General features: G+C 48.4%; 1 protein-coding gene across 4 annotated transcripts; it reads left to right on the forward strand.

The window, feature by feature from the left end:
* The first annotated feature begins 939 nt into the window (after nt 1–939).
* On the forward strand, nt 940–12,749 carry mtrf1l (mitochondrial translational release factor 1-like). Of its 4 annotated transcripts, none has more exons than XM_067988538.1 (8): nt 940–1,028; nt 3,513–4,083; nt 5,070–5,149; nt 7,230–7,413; nt 9,080–9,243; nt 10,181–10,298; nt 10,679–10,815; nt 12,466–12,749. In XM_067988538.1, the coding sequence occupies exons 2-8, from the start codon at nt 3,546–3,548 to the stop codon at nt 12,694–12,696; spliced, it is 1,452 nt and encodes a 483-aa protein (XP_067844639.1). In that variant the 5' UTR covers nt 940–1,028; nt 3,513–3,545; the 3' UTR covers nt 12,697–12,749. The 4 variants fall into 4 exon arrangements, with proteins under 4 accessions (XP_067844639.1, XP_067844642.1, XP_067844641.1 ...); XM_067988540.1 differs by having other exon boundaries at nt 980–1,028; nt 3,484–4,083; XM_067988539.1 differs by lacking the exon at nt 940–1,028 and adding an exon at nt 1,035–1,283.
* The last annotated feature ends 4,920 nt before the right edge of the window (nt 12,750–17,669 follow it).

Here is a 17,669-nt window from a genome sequence, read left to right on the forward strand (position 1 = left end):
CTAATATTTTGATGCGTGGTCAGTCGCTCACTAAGGCTGAACGCTTCATTGATTCGTTATTGTTATTTAAACAACTAGACTAGATGGACTCGTTTAAGTTACTAGTCGTGAGGGAAAAGTGTATTGCAGAGCAATATTCAGCCTTGAGTCAAAACATTAAGCTGCCTTCCATTTTCCAGCATTTCCTCTTCAAATCTCAGCATTGGCATAATCTGCCAGTCAATGGAGGCAAGATTACCCACAATTTCGCAGCATCTGTGAAACTGACACCAGAAGAGAATTGTAAACAATTTTACAACACCAAGTTATAGTCCAACAAATTTATTTTTAATTCCACAAGCTTTCCATACCGTTCACCTGACGAAGGAGGAAGCCTCCGAAAGCTTGTGGAATTAAAAATAAATTTGTTGGACTATAACGTGGTGTTGTAAAATTGTTTACAATTGCCAACCCCAGTCCATCACCGGCATCTCCACATCATGGCTACCAGAAGAGAAGCCATTCATTCTCATCCTGTGCATTTGCAACATCTCCGTTTTTATTTCCAATTTCGAATCATAGAATCGTTACAGCCACAGAAGGAGGCCATTCGGCCCATCGAGCCTGTGCCGGCTCTTTGTAAGCAATCCAGTTAGTCCCATTCCCCCGCCCTGCTTTCTCTTTTTTTAATCTTTAAAAAAATATAAAACTCCCCCAGGGACTCTGTAAAGCCGAAAACTGATAGCCCAAAGGCTGTATGAAGCGCCCCTTCTTAAACATTATTACTTCGTCTCTTTCGATTTGATATATTAGATGACAAGAGGTAAAAAAAAATGTTTTTAAAAAGCACTGAGTGGAGTTAAGTATTCCGCCTGTTCACCTCTTCGAGCTGTCAGCGGGTTGGATAATGGCGGTGCGAGGTACCCACAATCCCCAGCGGCGGTGAAACCGCCCTATGCGCAGAGCGGAAGCGGGCAGAGTGGATTGTGGGTAGAGGAGGGGCCTAGGGAGCGGCCTGGGCCTGGGCCTGGCCGAGCTCCGACAGCCGGGTAGGTACTCGCTGGGGATGGGATGGGATGAGCCTGCCTGTCGATGAGGGCAGACCTTCAGCTGTGACCCTGGCCGGGTGATTGTACACTGCGGCCCCTCTGTGAGGCGAGGACCCGAATTCATGCGCGGAATCGTAGAAAGTTACAGCGCAGAGGGAGGCCATTCGGCCCATCGTGTCCCTGCCGGCCGAAAAAGAGCCGCCCGGCCTCGTCCCGTAGCCCCTGTGGGTCACGGCACTTCAGGTGCACATCCAGGTACTGTTTAAATGAGTTGAGGGTCTCTGCCTCTCCCGCCCTCTCAGGCAGTGAGTCCCAGACCCCCACCACCCTCCGGGGGAAAACATTTCTCCTCAGCTCCCCTCTAATCCTTCTACCGATTACTTTAAATCTATGCCCCCTGGTCACTGACCCCTCTGCTAAGGGAGATAGGTCCTCCCTATCCACTCTATCTAGGCCCCTCATAATATTATCCACCTCAATCAAATCTCCCCTCAGCCTCCTCTGTTCCAAACAAAACACCCCCAGCCTATCCGATCTTTCCTCATCGTTAAAATTCCCCAGTCTCTGCATCATCCTCGTAAATCTCCTCTGCACCCTCTCGAGTGCAATCACATCCTTCCTGTAATGTGGTGACCTGAACTGTGCGCAGTGCTCAAGCTGTGGCCTAACTAGTGTTTTATAAAGTTCTAGTATAACCTCCCTGCTCTTATATTCTATGCCTCAGCTAATAAAGGAAAATATTCCATATGCCTTTTTAACCACCTTATCGACCTATCCTGCTTCAGGGATCTGTGGACATGCACTCGACGGTCGCTCTGTTCCTCTACACCTCTCAGTATCCTCCCATTTATTGTGTATTCCCTTGCCTTGTTTGCTCTCCCCAAATGCATTACCTCACCCTTCTCCGGATTGAATTCCATTTGCCACTTTTCTGCCCACCTGACCAGTCCATTGATATCTTCCTGCAGTCTACAGCTTTCCTCCTCACTACCAACCACACGGCAAAATTTTGTATCAGCTGCGAACTTCTTAATCATGCCCCCTACATTTAAATCTAAATCATTAATAAATACCATAAAAAGCAAGGGACCTAGTACTGAGCCTTGCGGAACCCCACTGGAAGCAGCCTTCCAGTCACAAAAACACCTGTCGCCTATTACCCTTTGCTTCCTGCCACTGAGCCAATTTTGGATCCAACTTGCCACTTTCCCTTGGATTCCATGGGCTTTTACTTTTTTGACCAGTCTTCTTTGTGGTACCTTGTCAAAAGTCTTGCTAAAATCCATGTAGACCACACCAAACGCGTTACCCTCATCGACCCTCCTTGTTACCTCCTCAAAAAAATTCAGTCAAGTGAGTCAGACACGACCTTCCCTTAACAAATCCACGCTGACTGTCGTTGATTAACCCGTGCCTTTCTATATGATGATTTATGCTGTCCCTCAGAATTGATTTCTAATAATTTGCCCACCACCAATGTTAGACTGACTGGCCTATAATTACTCAGTCTACCCCTTTCTCCCTTTTTAAACAACAGTACAACGTTAGAAGCATAGCAGTTAGCAGTCCTCCAATCCTCCGGCACTACGCCTGTAGCCAGGGAGGATTGGAAAATGATGGTACCACCCATCTCAACCTCCACAGATGCCTCCTCACCTGCTGAGTGTTTCCAGCATATTTAATGAAAGAGGTTCTGATGAAGGATGGTGTCAGCTGTGGTTCAGTGGGCAGCACTCTCGCCTCTCAGTCAGAAGGTCGTGGGTTCAAGTCCCACTCCAGAGACTTGAGCACGTAATCTAGGCCGACATTCCCAGTGCTGAAGGAGCACCACACTGTCGGAGGGGCCGTCTTTTGGATGAGCCCCGTCTGCCCTCTCAGGTGGATATATAAGATCCCACGGCATTATTTCGAAGAAGAGCAGGGCAGTTCTCCCCCAGTGTCCTGGCCAATATTTATCCCTCAACCAACCTCACTAAAAACAGTTTATCTGGTTATTATCACATTGCTGCTTGTGGGAGCTCGCTTTAAAATGGGGAAAAGAAAGTTCTTGCATTTATATAGCGCCTTTCATTATTTCAGGACGTCCCAAAGCGCTTTACAGCCAATGAAGTACTTTTGAAGTGTAGTCACTGTTGCAATGTAGGAAACGCAGCAGCCAATTTGTGCACAGCAAGATCCCACAAACAGCAACGTGATAAATGACTAGATAATCTGTTTTAGCGATATTGGTTGAGGGATAAATAGTGGCCAAGGCACCGGGGAGAACTCCCCTGCTCTTCTTCGAAATAGTGCCGTGGAATCTTTTGCATCCACCTGAGAGGGCAGACGGGGCCTCGGTTTAACATCTCATCCGAATGTTCATGTCCTTTAATGTTATTCCAGTGCATTTTCTTTGAATGGACCACGTCAGGAAGGAAGAGGCCAATAAAAGGCATTTCATTTTTTCCCCCCGCAGTTTCACTGAAGTGTATGTCTGTTCTGTAGGTTTAAAATCTACGAAAACTATTCTCGATCTGAATGCTCCTGGTGCATCGTAAACCAAGACTCTTCATCGCTCTGCCATCAAGGGGATTGGAAACCCTGTGTGGGGGGAAAATGCTGCTTCTCAGACCGACTCTCCTGACCACAGCGAAGGCCGCATGCAGCCGATTTGACCCGTGGAACAGTCTTGCGGAGCTCCCGCTTCAGTGCGTCAGGAGGTGCTTCTGCCAGAAGGCTGGCCGTGGGTCCCGCTGGCCTGGCTACGCCAACCGCAGCGCTGTGCGAGCTCTAGAGCCGGCGCGTGCCTTCAGCGCCAGCGGGCAGATGGTGGAGGGACTCTTTGCGCGGAGCTCACTGCAGGGTTACCTGAGCAAGCTGGAGCGAGAGTACGCGGAGTCTCTGGAGCGGCTCGACTCCTCCTCCCAGGCTTCCCAGGAGGAGGAGGAGGAGGAGGAGGAGGAGGAGGCTAGGGCGTTGAGGAGAAGAGTGACTGAGCTGGCACCTGTGGTGACGGAACTTCAGCAGCTGAGGCTCAAAGTGCAGGAGCTGCAGGACATTGAGACCTTGTTGAAAGGTGAGGGACACACTTCAATCGTTTTGCTCTTCAGCTGCTCGTATTATCTGTGAAGCTGGCTGTGTCGCTTCCTGACCAAATCTCCCTCCCCCCATATCTCCCCAGCCTTCATCTGACTGTGAACAACACCGGGGGGCAATGCACTAGTGTATTCAGATCATGCACAGAGCGATACCCACCCACCCACAGCCACCAATGCTATCTGTGCTCATGGCTTGTGTAAGGAACAAAGAAAGACTTGTATTTATATAACACCTTTCACGAGCTCAGGACATCCCAAAGGGCTTTACAGCTAATGAAGTGTAGTCACTTGTCATGTAGGAATCACGGCAGCCAATTTGCGCACAGCAAGATCCCACAAACAGCAATGTGATAATGACCAGATAATTTGTTATATTGATCTTGGTTGAGGAATAGATATTTCACGGGACACCTTCCCTGCTCTTCTTCGAATTAATGCCATGGGATCTTTTACGTGAGTGGGCAGATGGGGCATCAGTTTAACGTCTCATCCCAAAGGTGGCGCCTCCGACGGTGCAGCACTCCCTCAGTTCTGCACTGGAGTGTCAGCCTTGATCATGTGCTCAAATCTCCGGAGTGGGACTTGAACCCACAACTTTCTGACTCGGAGACGAGCGTGCTACCCACTGAGCCACGGCTGACGCATAATCAAGGTGTGGAATGAACTGATGGGGCAGGTGGTAGAGTGGTTTAAGACACAGTTAGATGCCGTGATGGAAGGAATGCTTAGATTTGTTCTGCATGAACGACCTTCCTGATCCTTCTCCATCTTGTGACTTACTTTGCCTGCGACCCCTGTGAATCGTCAATTTGGTGCCATTCAGTTTATTTTACATAAAGCTCAGGACCCGCCTCGTATCTGAAGTGTGATGTGTCCCAGCCTGCCCGTTGCTCTGTGTTTAACTCACGGTGTACACGGCGCGTTCCAGAAGAAAGGAGATGACCAGCAGTTATCTGTGTTGCAGATGAAGATGCCGATTTGAAGAGACTTGCTGAAAGTGAAGAGAGTTCTTGTCAGGAGGCCATCCGAGGTCTGAAGTCCAAGGTAATGACCAACCCCTGAATGTGTTGGACTGTAGGGAAAAGTGATACGTAGGGAATGGGAGAAGGACCAGTGATAAGTAGGGAATGGGAGGAGGATCTTGGGTTCGTCAAGCCTGTCACTTCCAAACACTCGGTTGTCTCAAAATTTCTCCGGGCAAGTCGGGATCATAGGATGGTTGCAGTACAGAAGGAGGCCATTCAGCCCATCGAGCCCATGCCGGCTCTTTGTAAGAGCAATCCAGTTAGTCCCATTCCCCTGCTCTTTCCCCGTAGCCCAATGAGCAATAACTGCTGGCCTTGCCGGTGACGCCCACAATGACAATTACAAGACTTGTGTTACTCACTAAGCTGAGGTTAGCCATGCTGCTATAACCTTTCAGAATTTATATGGAGCTGTTTCACTAAGAAGCACGGGTAAACTCTCCCTGCTTTAGCACCAGTACTGATTTTCTCAAGCGATGGCTGGATTTGTCCTCCACCAGTAGGATGTATTGGGCCACACATGATGTGGATGGGAGGTCCCTGGCACACTTAATAAACCCATTGGTGGAAGTTGTGGGAAAGCATCAGGGTCAAGAATCTGGACCTGTTTGCAGATCGACCGTGTGGCTTCGCCCTGCCGTGGACAATATGTGTCACTGCACACCGCGTCAGAGCTCCGTACAGGCGCTACAACCACCTGTGGAAGGGGGCAGGATGGCTCGATGTGAGACTGTCCCAACCTGGGAGCATCTAGTCAACCATTGCTCTCTAAGATCATTCCCTGGAGGAATAACTCAGAATCATACAGCACAGGAGGAGGCCATTCGGCCCATCGTGCCTGTGCTGGCTCTTTGAAAGAGCTATCCAATTAGTTCCACTCCCCTGCTCTTTCCCCATAGCCCTGTAATTTTTCTCCCTCAAGTATTTATTCAATTCCCTTTTGAAAGTTATTATTGAATCTGCTTCCACCGCCCTTTCAGGCAGCACATTCCAGATCATAACTCGCTGTGTAAAAAAAATTTCTCCTTATCGCCCCCACCCACCTTCCAGGTTCTTTTGCCAATTACCTTAAATCTGTGTTCTCTGGTTATCGACCCTCCTGCCAGTGGAAACAGTTTTGCCCCATCTACCCTATCAAAACCCTTCATAATTTTGAACACCTCTATTAAATCTCCCCTTAACCTTCTCTGCTCTAAGAGAACAATCCCAGCTTCTCCAGTCTCTCCACATAACTGAAGCCCCTCGTCCCTGGTATCATTCGCAGCGATGGATCTTAAAACGGGTTAACGGCTGTTGTGCACAGCAAGATTCCACAAGCATCAAATGCATTTTTGGTGGTGTTGGTTGAGGGATAAATGTTAGCCAGGAGGCTGGGAGAACTCCCTTCTGTTTGAACAGCACCACGGGATCTGACCGTGCCTTCGATTTAACATCTCAGGATTGGCACCTCCAATCGTGCAAGACTCTTCGGTACTTTACTGCAATCCTGGCCCTCATCGGGGCTCGAACTCAAGCTTTCTGACCCAGAGGCGAGAGTGCTGCCAACTGGGCCGGGCTAATGCTCTGAGGTAGGGAAGAGTGAGGGCGGTACGAAGTTTAAGGTCCTGAGAAAGAAGGAGTTAGCACAGGAGAAGGTGCAATGGGTCTTCGTCTCAACACAGTGAGGAAGGAAGGAGGATGATGTGTTTGGAACTAAGAATGAGAGCAAAGTTCAGAGGCACATGAATCATAGTTGTTATAAATTGGATAGCCAGGTGGTGCAGGATGAAATACTACAGTTGCTTCCAAGCCTTTGTTCACAGAGCTCCACATTACACCAACCACACTCTAGATCAGCTCCCTTATATATGGATACAAGAGAGTCCCCAATTAATACGCACCATCTGAATACAATTAACACTAATTGATATAAATCACACGGATACAATTAACAATAATAGTGTTTGAAAGCAGAAGATTGTGATGGGGAGAGAGAGTTTGGAACCCTAGGAGGGCTGGTCTGTCAGGGGACCCTCTCTCATCTCCAGCTTCCAATGCTAAGTGACGTGGTTCTGAAATTAGTTTTTTCTGTTTCCCCTCCCCTACCCGACCCATTTCAGATCATCTCACTCCTGATCCCTTCGGAAGAAGCGGACACAAACGACCTGATACTGGAGGTGACGGCGGGAGTTGGGGGACAGGAATCCATGTTGTTCACGGCGGAGGTGTTTGATATGTACCAGAGCTACGCAGCCTACAAGCACTGGCACTTTGAAGTGCTGGAGTACCGCCCCAGTGAATTAGGTACGCGACTTTGGTTCGTAATAGACGCCGAGCTTCAATCTTCAGTCACGCGGACTTTATAAACACTTTGACCAATAGCCCGCGGAACATCACTGCAATCTAAATGTTCACACTGCGATGGTTAATACTAATGCCTGGCATCAGCTAATCTGCAGCGTCTAGGTGGTTGATGTTGCCATGCCAACCGGTGCACCTAATTTCCATTGTTTCTCATGCCTACACAAACTCCCCTTGTGCACTCGTTTAACAGCCCTCGACCTGTTTTATGATCCATAGATTTAATATAGTGCACGAAGCAATTTTGCTTGAGTGTTACCAGAGGAAGTTAAACCACCAGCGTCCCAAGATTTTTTGTCATCGTGAGCTGCCTAGGAGTGTCCGACGGAGAACGCCCACAAATAAATTTTGAACCAGAGGGGGAGATGAGGAGAATTTATTTTTACGCAGCGAGTTGTTACGATCTGGAATCTGGTCGAAGCAGATTCGATAGCCTGCAGGAGTTGGGGAGGAATTTTCCAGCGTTTTCTTCTCCCCTGTATTGGCCCTGGGTTTTTTTTTCCTGTTTTTGTTTTTGCCTCTCCCAGGAGGTTACATGGCTGCGAGGGGTGGGTGGGAGGGAGGAGTAGGAAGTGTCCAGTCACGATGCTCCATTACGAGTGTGGCACAGGCTTGATGGACCAGCTGGTCTCTTCCTGCCCGTCATTTTCGTACGTTCGTAACTTTCAAAAGGGAATTGGGTACAGACTTTTCAGGGCTATGGGGGGAGTGGGACTAATTGGATAGCTCCTTCAAAGAGCCGGCACAGGCACGATGGGCCGAATGGCCTCCTTCTGTGCTGTACGATGCTACATTCCCATTAATTTGTAGACATCTCAAATTGCTGATACTCACAGATTGTGAAATAGAATTTATCCACCAATGAGGCAACAACGCTTAAGATCAAGTGGGCTGCTTTGTCCCGGATGGTGTCGAGCTTCTTGAGTGTTGTTGGAGCTGCACTCATCCAGGCAAGTGGAGAGTATTCCATCACACTCCTGACCTGTGCCTTGTAGATGGTGGAAAGGCTTTGGGGAGTCAGGAGGTGAGTCACTCGCTGATCATTTGTTTTACCTACAGGTAATCCATTCAGGGAAAACAGAACAAAGTTGCTGATTCTGGAGGAAACTGTCAGAACATCAACAAATTGCATTTATATAGCACCTTTAACATAGCAAGACATCCCAAGGCACCTCACAGGACCAATATCAAACAAAAATTTGGAACCGAGCCACATAATGAGATATTAGGATAGGTGACCAAAAGCTTGGTCAAAGAGGTAGGTTTTAAGGAGCGTCTTAAAGGAAGAGAGAAAGAGGCGGAGAGGTGTAGGGAGGGAATTCTAGAGCTCAGGGCCGAGACAGCTGAAGGCACGGCCGCCAATGGTGGGACGATTAAAATCAGGGATGCGCAAGAGGCCAGAATTGGAGAAGTGTAGAGATCTTTGTTGGGCTGTAGGGCTGGAGGAGATTACAGAGATTTGAACACAAGGATGAGAATTTTAAACTCAAGGCTTTGCCGGACGGGGAGTCAATGTAAGTCAGCGTGCAGTGTCCCCAATTCTGAATAGGGGTTTTTACTGTTCCTTTATTAACTAAGCTGGCATTAATGGTGGTCTTCCCATCCACAGGGGGTCTGCGGCACGCTGCGGCCAGTGTCAGCGGTCGGGAGACCTACAAGCACATGAAGTACGAGGGGGGAGTTCACCGAGTCCAGCGGGTTCCCAGAACCGAAAAGCAAGGGAGGACTCACACCAGCACCATGACTGTGGCCGTCTTACCTCAACCCACTGAGGTACCGACAATCCTTCCCGCCCTCTTCTGTTACAGGAGCTTGGTGTGTTTTTGATGAATTTATGTCTGTGTTAAGGTGAGGGATCTCAGTGCCGAGGAATAGAAAACTTCAAACAACTTTATTTGCCATCTGGTCTCAGCATCATACACACCCTTGTCAGATAGAGTAAAGCTCCCTCTACACTGTCCCATCAAACACTCCCAGGGCAGGTACAGCACGGGTTAGATACAGAGTAAAGCTCCCTCTACACTGTCCCATCAAACACTCCCAGGGCAGGTACAGCACGGGTTAGATACAGAGTAAAGCTCCCTCTACACTGTCCCATCAAACACAGTAGAAAACTGGAACTTGCTCCTCCAAAAGGTCCAGTAGTGTAGTGATTATGTTACAGGACTAATAATCCAGAGAATGTGAGTTCATAATCCCACCATGGCAGTTTGAGAATTTGATTTCAGTTTTTAAAAAAAATAAATCTGGGTATATCAGTAAAAGTGTCTTAAAAATCCAACTGGTTCACTAAAGTCATTTATGGAAGTAAACCCATCGTCCTTACCTGGTCTCACCTGTACGTGACTCCAGGCACCAACGTGGTTGACTCTTAACTGCCCTCTGAAGTGGCTTAGCAAGCCATTCAGTTGTATTCACCACCTTCTCAGGGCACCTAGGGATGGGCAATAAATGCTGCCCTTGCCAGAAGTAGGTTTTAAGGAGCGCCTTAAAGAAGGAGAGAATGGCGGAGAGGTTTGGGGAATGAATTCCAGAGCTTAGGGCCTCGACGGCTGAATGCACAGCCGCCAATGGTGGGGCGAAGGAAATTGGGGATGCACAGGAGGCCAGAATTGGACATTCTGTGACTAATGGATGCTGACCGATGGGGTTTGTAGTTGCTGCATTTGCTTGTTTCTAAATAGCGTTGCCGTGATATTCCTCCATTCAGATTGACTTGACGATCAACGCCAAAGACCTGCGGATAGAAACGAAACGCGCGAGCGGGGCTGGGGGTCAGCACGTGAACACCACGGACAGCGCGGTTCGCATTCTGCACATCCCCACAGGTAACCGCGGCCCCCTCGTTCTCAAAGCGCTGTACGCCTCTCGTACCGTCGGTCAAGCTTCACTCGCAGTTACTGGAAAATCGTTACTGACCCGGAGGGGGATAAATTATTAAAGCCGTAGATTCCTTTACGCCTTTTTTCTTGGTGGGAGGGGGGGGTGCATTTTGTGACCAAGGTGAGGGTCGTCAGTGGTGGGGAATGGAATTATTTTCTGGAGTTAATATCCTGCTGCGTTTCCTACATTACAACTTGTGACCGCACTTCAGAAGTACTTCATTGGCAGTGAAGCGCTTTGGGACATCCTGAGGTCGTGAAAGGTGCTATATAAATGCAAGTTCTGGCTTTCTTTGTAACGACTCGATAATTCTGATGCTTCCCAGGTGTGGTGGCCGAGTGCCAGCAGGAAAGGTCGCAGCTAAAGAACCGGGAGAAGACCATGCAGATGCTGCGCGCCAAGCTCTACAGCATGAAGCTCGAGGAGCAGACCAACAAACGCCATAGCGCCCGAAAGATTCAGGTACCCTGTCCGTTGCTTTAAAATCCCTCTGGTTTCCCCCCCAGCTCTGCTGGCTCGTGCTGGGAGACCCGGTTCCACAGCTGCCAGCTACCTCGTCCAATAGGCCCGTTCTGTGTGCGTGAGCCGGTGAGCGTTAGGCTGTTTGACCATGGGAGGAATCACGGCCGAGCCCAATACTGTTCTCATCCAGCACATGCAGGAATCACTGCATAGAGATACTTCTCTGATTATTTTTGCCCCCCCCCCCCCCACAAATGCGCCAGCCTGAGGCCAATTGACCCCCTCCCCACACCCCAAATGGAGACCAGCTGTCACCACACAGCCCAAGGTCGGAACCTGAGACCTTCCTGACCCGTACGGCTTAGCTCAATTCTGCTGGTCAGAGGGCGCCACTACTGCTGCCTGACTGGTTCTAAACCTGTACTGGATACTGAGAATTTAGAGAAGGGACATCACACATTCGTGAGGATTCTGCCTATTATGAGGCTATATGAAGAAATACTTGAAAACTTGAGTCTTTTATCATTAGAACAACACAGATTACAGGATGATGTAATAGATTTTTTTTAAATTAAGAAATGATGGGGCAGGATGGTTAGAATCAGACTGTTTCCAGTAGAGCAGAAAAGGTTAAGTAGTAGATTTTATCGACAAATATTTGTTAGGTAAGGGTATCAAGGGATATGTAGCAAAGGAGCTGAGGTGCAGATCAGCCATGATCCAATTGAATGGTGGAACAGGCTTGAGGGGCTGAATGGTCTACTCCTGTTAAGAACATAAGAAATAGGATCAGGAGTAGGCCATACGGCCCCTCGAGCCTGCTCCGCCATTCAATCAGATCATGGCTGATCTTCGACCTCAACTCCACTTTCCCGCCCGATCCCCATATCCCTTGATTCCCCTAGAGACCAAAAATCTATTCATATCAGTTTTGAATATATTCAATGACTCAGCATCCGTAGCCCTATGGGGTAGAGAATTCCAAAGATTCACATCCCTCTGCATGAAGAAATTCCTCCTCATCTCAGTCTTGCATGGCCAACCCCGTATACTGCGATTATGACCCCTAGCTCTAGCCTCTCTAGCCAGGGGAAACAATCTGTTCCTATGTGTAACACTGGGGTGAAGTACTGGTGGTTACTGAGCTGTCACAGGTGGTTGAAGCAGTTGACGAGAAGGTGACAAGAAGATTGCTCTGGAAGTGTGACACAACATTACAATGTAAATATAGGAACAGGGGTAGGCCATTCAGCCCCTCGAGCCTGTTCCGCCATTCAATTAGATCATGGCTGATCTGTATCTTAACTCCATTTACCCGCCTTGGTTCTGTAACCCTTGATACCCCCTTACCCAACAAAAATCTATCAATCTCAGTTTTGAAATGTTCAATTGACCCCCAGCCTCAACAGCTTTTTTGGGGGAGGGGGAGGAAGAGACTTCCAGATTCCCACTCCCCTTTGTGTGAAGAAGTGCTTCCTGACATCACCCCTGAACAGCCGAGCTCTAATTTTAAAGTTATGCCCCCTTGTTCTGGACTCCCCCCACCAGAGGAAATAATGCAGCTTGTTTTCCGTTAATAAAGCTGCTTTAGGACAACACAAAACAGTTACAAGTTGACCGCCAACTTTTCTTTTTAACTTGTTTTACCAGATTGGGACCAAGGGAAGGTCAGAAAAAATCCGAACGTACAATTATCCGCAGGATAGGATTACGGATCATCGGATCGGCAAAACGCTTTACGACTTGAGGACCTTCATGTTGGGAGAGGGGCTCCTGGACGAGATGATTGAGGAGCTGAAAGGCCTCGCAGACAGTGAATCCCTCCTCGAGTTACTGGAGCAAAGTGCACAGAGACCGCAGAACGTGCGAAGGCATCAGTGAGGACTGCACAAGGGACCTTTTTAAACCTGAATAAAAATGTATTCTTCCCAGTGCGATTCTGGTCCCTCTTGAATTCAACGCCGCTCCTGCCTCAGCCCACCTGCTGCCGAAACTCTCCTCCATACTTTTGTTACTTCCAGACCCGACTATTCCAATGCTCTCCTGGCCGGCCTCCCATCTTCCACCCTCCATAAACTTGAGCTCATCCAAAACTCTGCTGCCCGTATCCTAACTCGCACCAAGTCCCGTTCACCCATCACTCCCAGTGCTCGCTGACCTACACTGGCTCCCGGTCCAGCAACGCCTCAATTTTAAAATTCTCATCCTCGTGTTCCAATCCCTCCGTGTCCTCGCCCCTCCCTATCTCTGTAACCTCCTCCTGCCCTACAACCCTCCGAGATCTCTGCGCATCCCCGATTCTGGCCTCTTGCGCATCCTCGATTTCCTTCGCCCCACCATTGGCGGCCGTGCCTTCAGCTGCCTCGGCCCTAAGTTCTGGGTTTCCCTCCCTGAACCTCTCCGCCGCGCTCTCCCCCCCCCTTTAAGATACTTCTTAAAACTTATCCCTTTGACCAAACTTTTGGTCACCTGTCCTAATATCTCCTTATGTGGCTCAGTGACCCCTGCAGATAATTCGAATGTGTGTAAGTGAGGAAAGGATCTTGCTTGGCTGTGATGATCTTCACGGTGGTAAGTAGAGTATTAATAAATGCTGATTATTGATAAATGCCAATGAAGGATACAAGCAGCGTGTCTCAAATTGTCAGGCCCACAATCCTCCACCCTTCTGATCACAGCTGTACCTGTGTAACGTGAGGCAAGGCGCTTCCCCACCAGGTGGAAGAGTCACTCCCGTGTTCCTCTCCTGCCCTCCTGATGTGACTGCTTCAGAGTGGTGCTGGTGGAGTCCTGTCTGTAGGTTCTCTGTTAGTAAAAGAAAATAAAAAAAACTTGCATTTATATAGCACCTTTTGCACATCCCAAAGCACCTCTGACAGTGCAGCACTCCACTGGAGTATCAGCATCAATTATGTACCGAAGTGGGACCTAAACCCACAACCTTCGACCTCCGAGGCAAAAGTACTACCCTCTGAATCTGTGCTCAGCTAGACGGTGATGAGGGCTCAACTTGGCCTCAGTGCTCCTGGGTCAGGAAGGGGGGGAAATCTGGCTGAGGTCCCCGCCCCGTTTGCTGTCCAGCAACCACCGCCGGATGTGAGGTAAGGACAACGTCCCAAGTTGGGTGTGATGTGCTCACCACTTGGTCAAATAGGATACTGGCAATCACTGTAAAGGCTCACAGATTAAACAATGCACATGTGGGGAAGGTATCAGAGGAGGGCCAGTCCCTATGGAACCAGACCCATGAAATATTAACCCAGGCCTATAGCAAGTTAAACCAGAACCCATGGAATGTTATCCAAACAATGATACAACTGGAGAGGATGGGAGGAATGAAATACTGGTGAGAAACAAGATTGCAAAGTATCTGGGCTTCTGCTTTGTGAATGCTTCCAGCAGTGGTGTATTTGTGACGTTTTATTTTCACTTGATGAGTTAAGCACTGATTGCTCGACTCAACCTTCACTGCTGGGCCAATGCAGACTTGAGCGTGAGATAATGACCTTAATCTCCCTGATAAGTGGTACAAAGGTTTGTAGATTCAAGACTTAAGTGCGGAAAGCAGGTGAACTCAACTGCTGAGCAAAGTGACAGGTACTGGGGGAGACTCGAGGAGGGGCAGTTTCCAACTTCACTTCCTGGGCGATAACCTGAGGGAACTGATCACCCGCCCACTGTGGAACCCGCTCGATTTTCATCCCGTTGAAATCAATTGAGATGGAAATCAGGGGTTGTACAAGGGGCGAAAGATCCAGTCTGCCAGGTTGTCGCTCAGTCGGTGAGGTTGAAAAGTAACACCCCACAGCCCCCAACCCCCCAGTACAAAGCCACCATGGCCCTATCGTGAGACTTCTCGCAATAAAGAAAGAACTTGCATTTATTTAGCAACTTTCACATCCTCAGGACGTCCCAAAGATCTTTACAACCAACGAAGTACTTTTGAAGTGTAGCCACTGTTGTAGAAAACGCGGCAGCCAATTTGCGCACAGCAAGATCCCACAAACAGCAATGAGATAATGACCAGATCATCTGTTTTTTTGGTGTTGGTTGACACAGAGGGGCATTATGTTTGTTTGCTCTAAATATTAGATACCAAACAACAATGTCCAGCCGGAGGCATCTTTTTATTTTGTTTAAACCCCTTAAGTAAAGGGGCTGGAGGTAGGTGTGGACGTCTCCCATTTTTCTGATGACACCGGGCTACCCATATCACCCTGACACGTCAATTAAAAGATCCAAATTAAATAATAATTTTATTTTCCTGGTCGACGATGCACTCCAGTCCCTGCGGTGCCCACCGGTCGCGGAAAGCCTCAAACGTACAGGCGGACACCGCGTGCTCCCTCTCCAGGGCCACCCGGGTGCGGAGAATGCCGCGGAAGAGAGGCAGACAGTCGGAGAGACCGCCCCCGTGGGCTGCGTCTAGCCTGGACCTGCAGACGGCCACTTTCGTCTGGCACGGAGGCAACTGTTAGGAGGACAAACTGGATCAATAAATATTTATTTGTAACCTATTCACTATTGGGGGCAGGGGGAGAACAGAGTGTGCTGGTTTTTGGACCAAAAAGGATGGTCATTTTAACTAAATCATGGACCAGAGTTTCTAAACTAATTATCATTCTGATTTTGGCAGGTATTGGTCATTACAACAACAACTTGCATTGATATAATGTCACAGAGGCAAAGGGAAAAAAATGACATCGAGCCAAAGAAGGATATATTAGGAGGGGTGACCAAAAGCTTGGTCAAAGAGGTGGATTTTAAGAAGGGCCTTAAAGGTGAAGAGGTTTAGGGAGGGAATTCCAGAGTGTGGAGCCTAGGTTGCTGAATACATGGCTGCCAATGGAGGGGGGTGGGGGGAATCACAGGAGGCCAGAGTCTGCGGAATGGAGAAGGGAGGGGTTGTAAGCTGAAGGAGGTTACAGAGATGGGGAGATAACAAAGGCATGGATGTGGGCTTCATCAGCAGATGAGGTGAGGCATTGGCGAAGACGGGCGATGTTACGGAGGTGGAAGTAGGCGGTCTTGTAGATGGAGCGGATATGTGTCGGAAGTAGTGGGATGCGACAAGAATCAGTACTTGGGCCGTAGCTGTTTACAATCTATAATCAATGACTTCGGTAAGGGGACCGAGTGTAATGTATCTAAGTTTGCTGATGATTCAAAACTAGATGGGAAAGTAAGCTGTGAGGAGGACACAAAGAGGCTGCGAAGGGATATAGACAGGTTAAGTGAGTGGGCAAGAAGGTGGCAGATGGAGTATGTTGTGGGGAAATGTGAAATTATCCACTTTGGTAGGAAGAATAGAAAAGCAGAATATTGTTTAAAAGGTGAGAGACCTGTTGGTATTCAGAAGATTTGGGTGTCCTTGTACATGAATCACTGAAAGTTAACATGCAGGTACAGCAATTAGGAAGGCAAATGGTATGTTAGCCTTTATTGCAAGGGGGTTGGAGTATAAGAGTAAGGAGGTCTTGCTGCAATTATATAGGGCTCTGGTGAGACCACACCTGCAGTACTGTGTACAGTTTTAGTCTCCTTACCTAAGGAAGGATATACTTGCCTTAGAGGGGGTGCAACAAAAGTTCACTAGATTGATTCCTGGGATGAGGGGGTTGTCCTATGAGGAGAGATTGAGTTGAATGGGCTTATATTCTCTGGAGTTTGGAAGAATGAGAGGTGATCTCAGTGAAACATATAAAATTCTTAGAGGGCTTGACAGGGTAGATGCTGAGAGGCTGTTTCCCCTGGCTGGAGAGTCTAGAATTAGAGGTCATAAGGGGTCGGCCATTTAGGACCGAGATGAGGAAAAATTTCTTCTCTCAGAGCGTTGTGAATCTTTGGAATTCTCTACCCCAGAGGGCTGTGGATGCTCAGTAGTTGAGTATATTCAAGACTGTAGTGTCAGCCGTGGTTCGGTGGGTAGTGTCGAAAACTTAATTACCTATTATACATTAACTTCAAACACTTAATTTAGTCAAGTAAAAATTTATTAAGAAACTTGTACAAGTTGGAAGGTAGCTCAAGCAACGGTTGAGACTACGACTTCAATTCAAACAAAGAAACGTTTATCTTTTATACACTTGGTTCAGAAATGTCAGTCTATCATTGAAAATGGGCGTACATGTACACTCTCAGTGGTCAAGTGGTTAGTCAATCAAAAATAGGGAACCCCCTCCTCTGGACTCCATAGCTTATTCCTGCTTTGGCACGTAGGCTTTGCAGGCATGAGAGAACACTAACAGTAGCACTCTCGCCTCTGAGGCAGAAGGTTGTGGGTTCAAGTCCTACTCCAGAGACTTGAGCACAAAAAATCTAGGCTGACACTCCAGTGAAGTGCTGCACTGTCCCCGCCCTACAACGGAGCCTGGTCTCCAATCGTCTCGGATTTCCCTGCCGTTGAGCCAAGACTTTGCTCCCACTGGGACCGAGTGGTGGTTGACGCGCAACGACCAACTCCACGTCAAAAGAATCCACGCACAGGCATCTTCCACCGAGTCATCCGAGGGACTGCCAGAGAGAGATATTCAAGACTGAGATGGATGGATTTTTGGACTCTAGGGGAATCAAGGGGATATGGGGGGGGATCGGGCGGGAAAGTGGGGTTGGGGTCGAAGATCAGCCGTGATCTGATTGAATGGCGGGGCAGGCTCGAGGGGCCGAATGGCCGACTCCTGCTCCTATTTCTTATGTTCTTGGAAGCTCGGCCCGGGTCTGAGTTCGGGTGTGGGGCGACCTGCTGCAGTTATTGATTTTATTTCCAGGGTGGGAGGTTTCACTTTCCATCTGGTGTTAAGAAAATTGACCTTTAAGTTAAACGTGTTGATTTAAAAGATTTGCCGATTTTTTTT

This window comes from Heptranchias perlo, chromosome 8 (genome assembly GCF_035084215.1).
Source record: "Heptranchias perlo isolate sHepPer1 chromosome 8, sHepPer1.hap1, whole genome shotgun sequence".
Lineage (NCBI taxonomy): Eukaryota > Metazoa > Chordata > Chondrichthyes > Hexanchiformes > Hexanchidae > Heptranchias > Heptranchias perlo.

Bases quoted from the DNA above. Each gene is read 5' to 3' on its own strand.
- mtrf1l (XM_067988538.1), top strand. From the start codon at position 3,546: ATGCTCCTGGTGCATCGTAAACCAAGACTCTTCATCGCTCTGCCATCA. The intron at 4,084-5,069 runs GTGAGGGACACA...TCTGTGTTGCAG, and splicing joins CATTGAGACCTTGTTGAAAG to ATGAAGATGCCGATTTGAAG. The intron at 9,244-10,180 runs GTACCGACAATC...TCCTCCATTCAG, and splicing joins TCTTACCTCAACCCACTGAG to ATTGACTTGACGATCAACGC.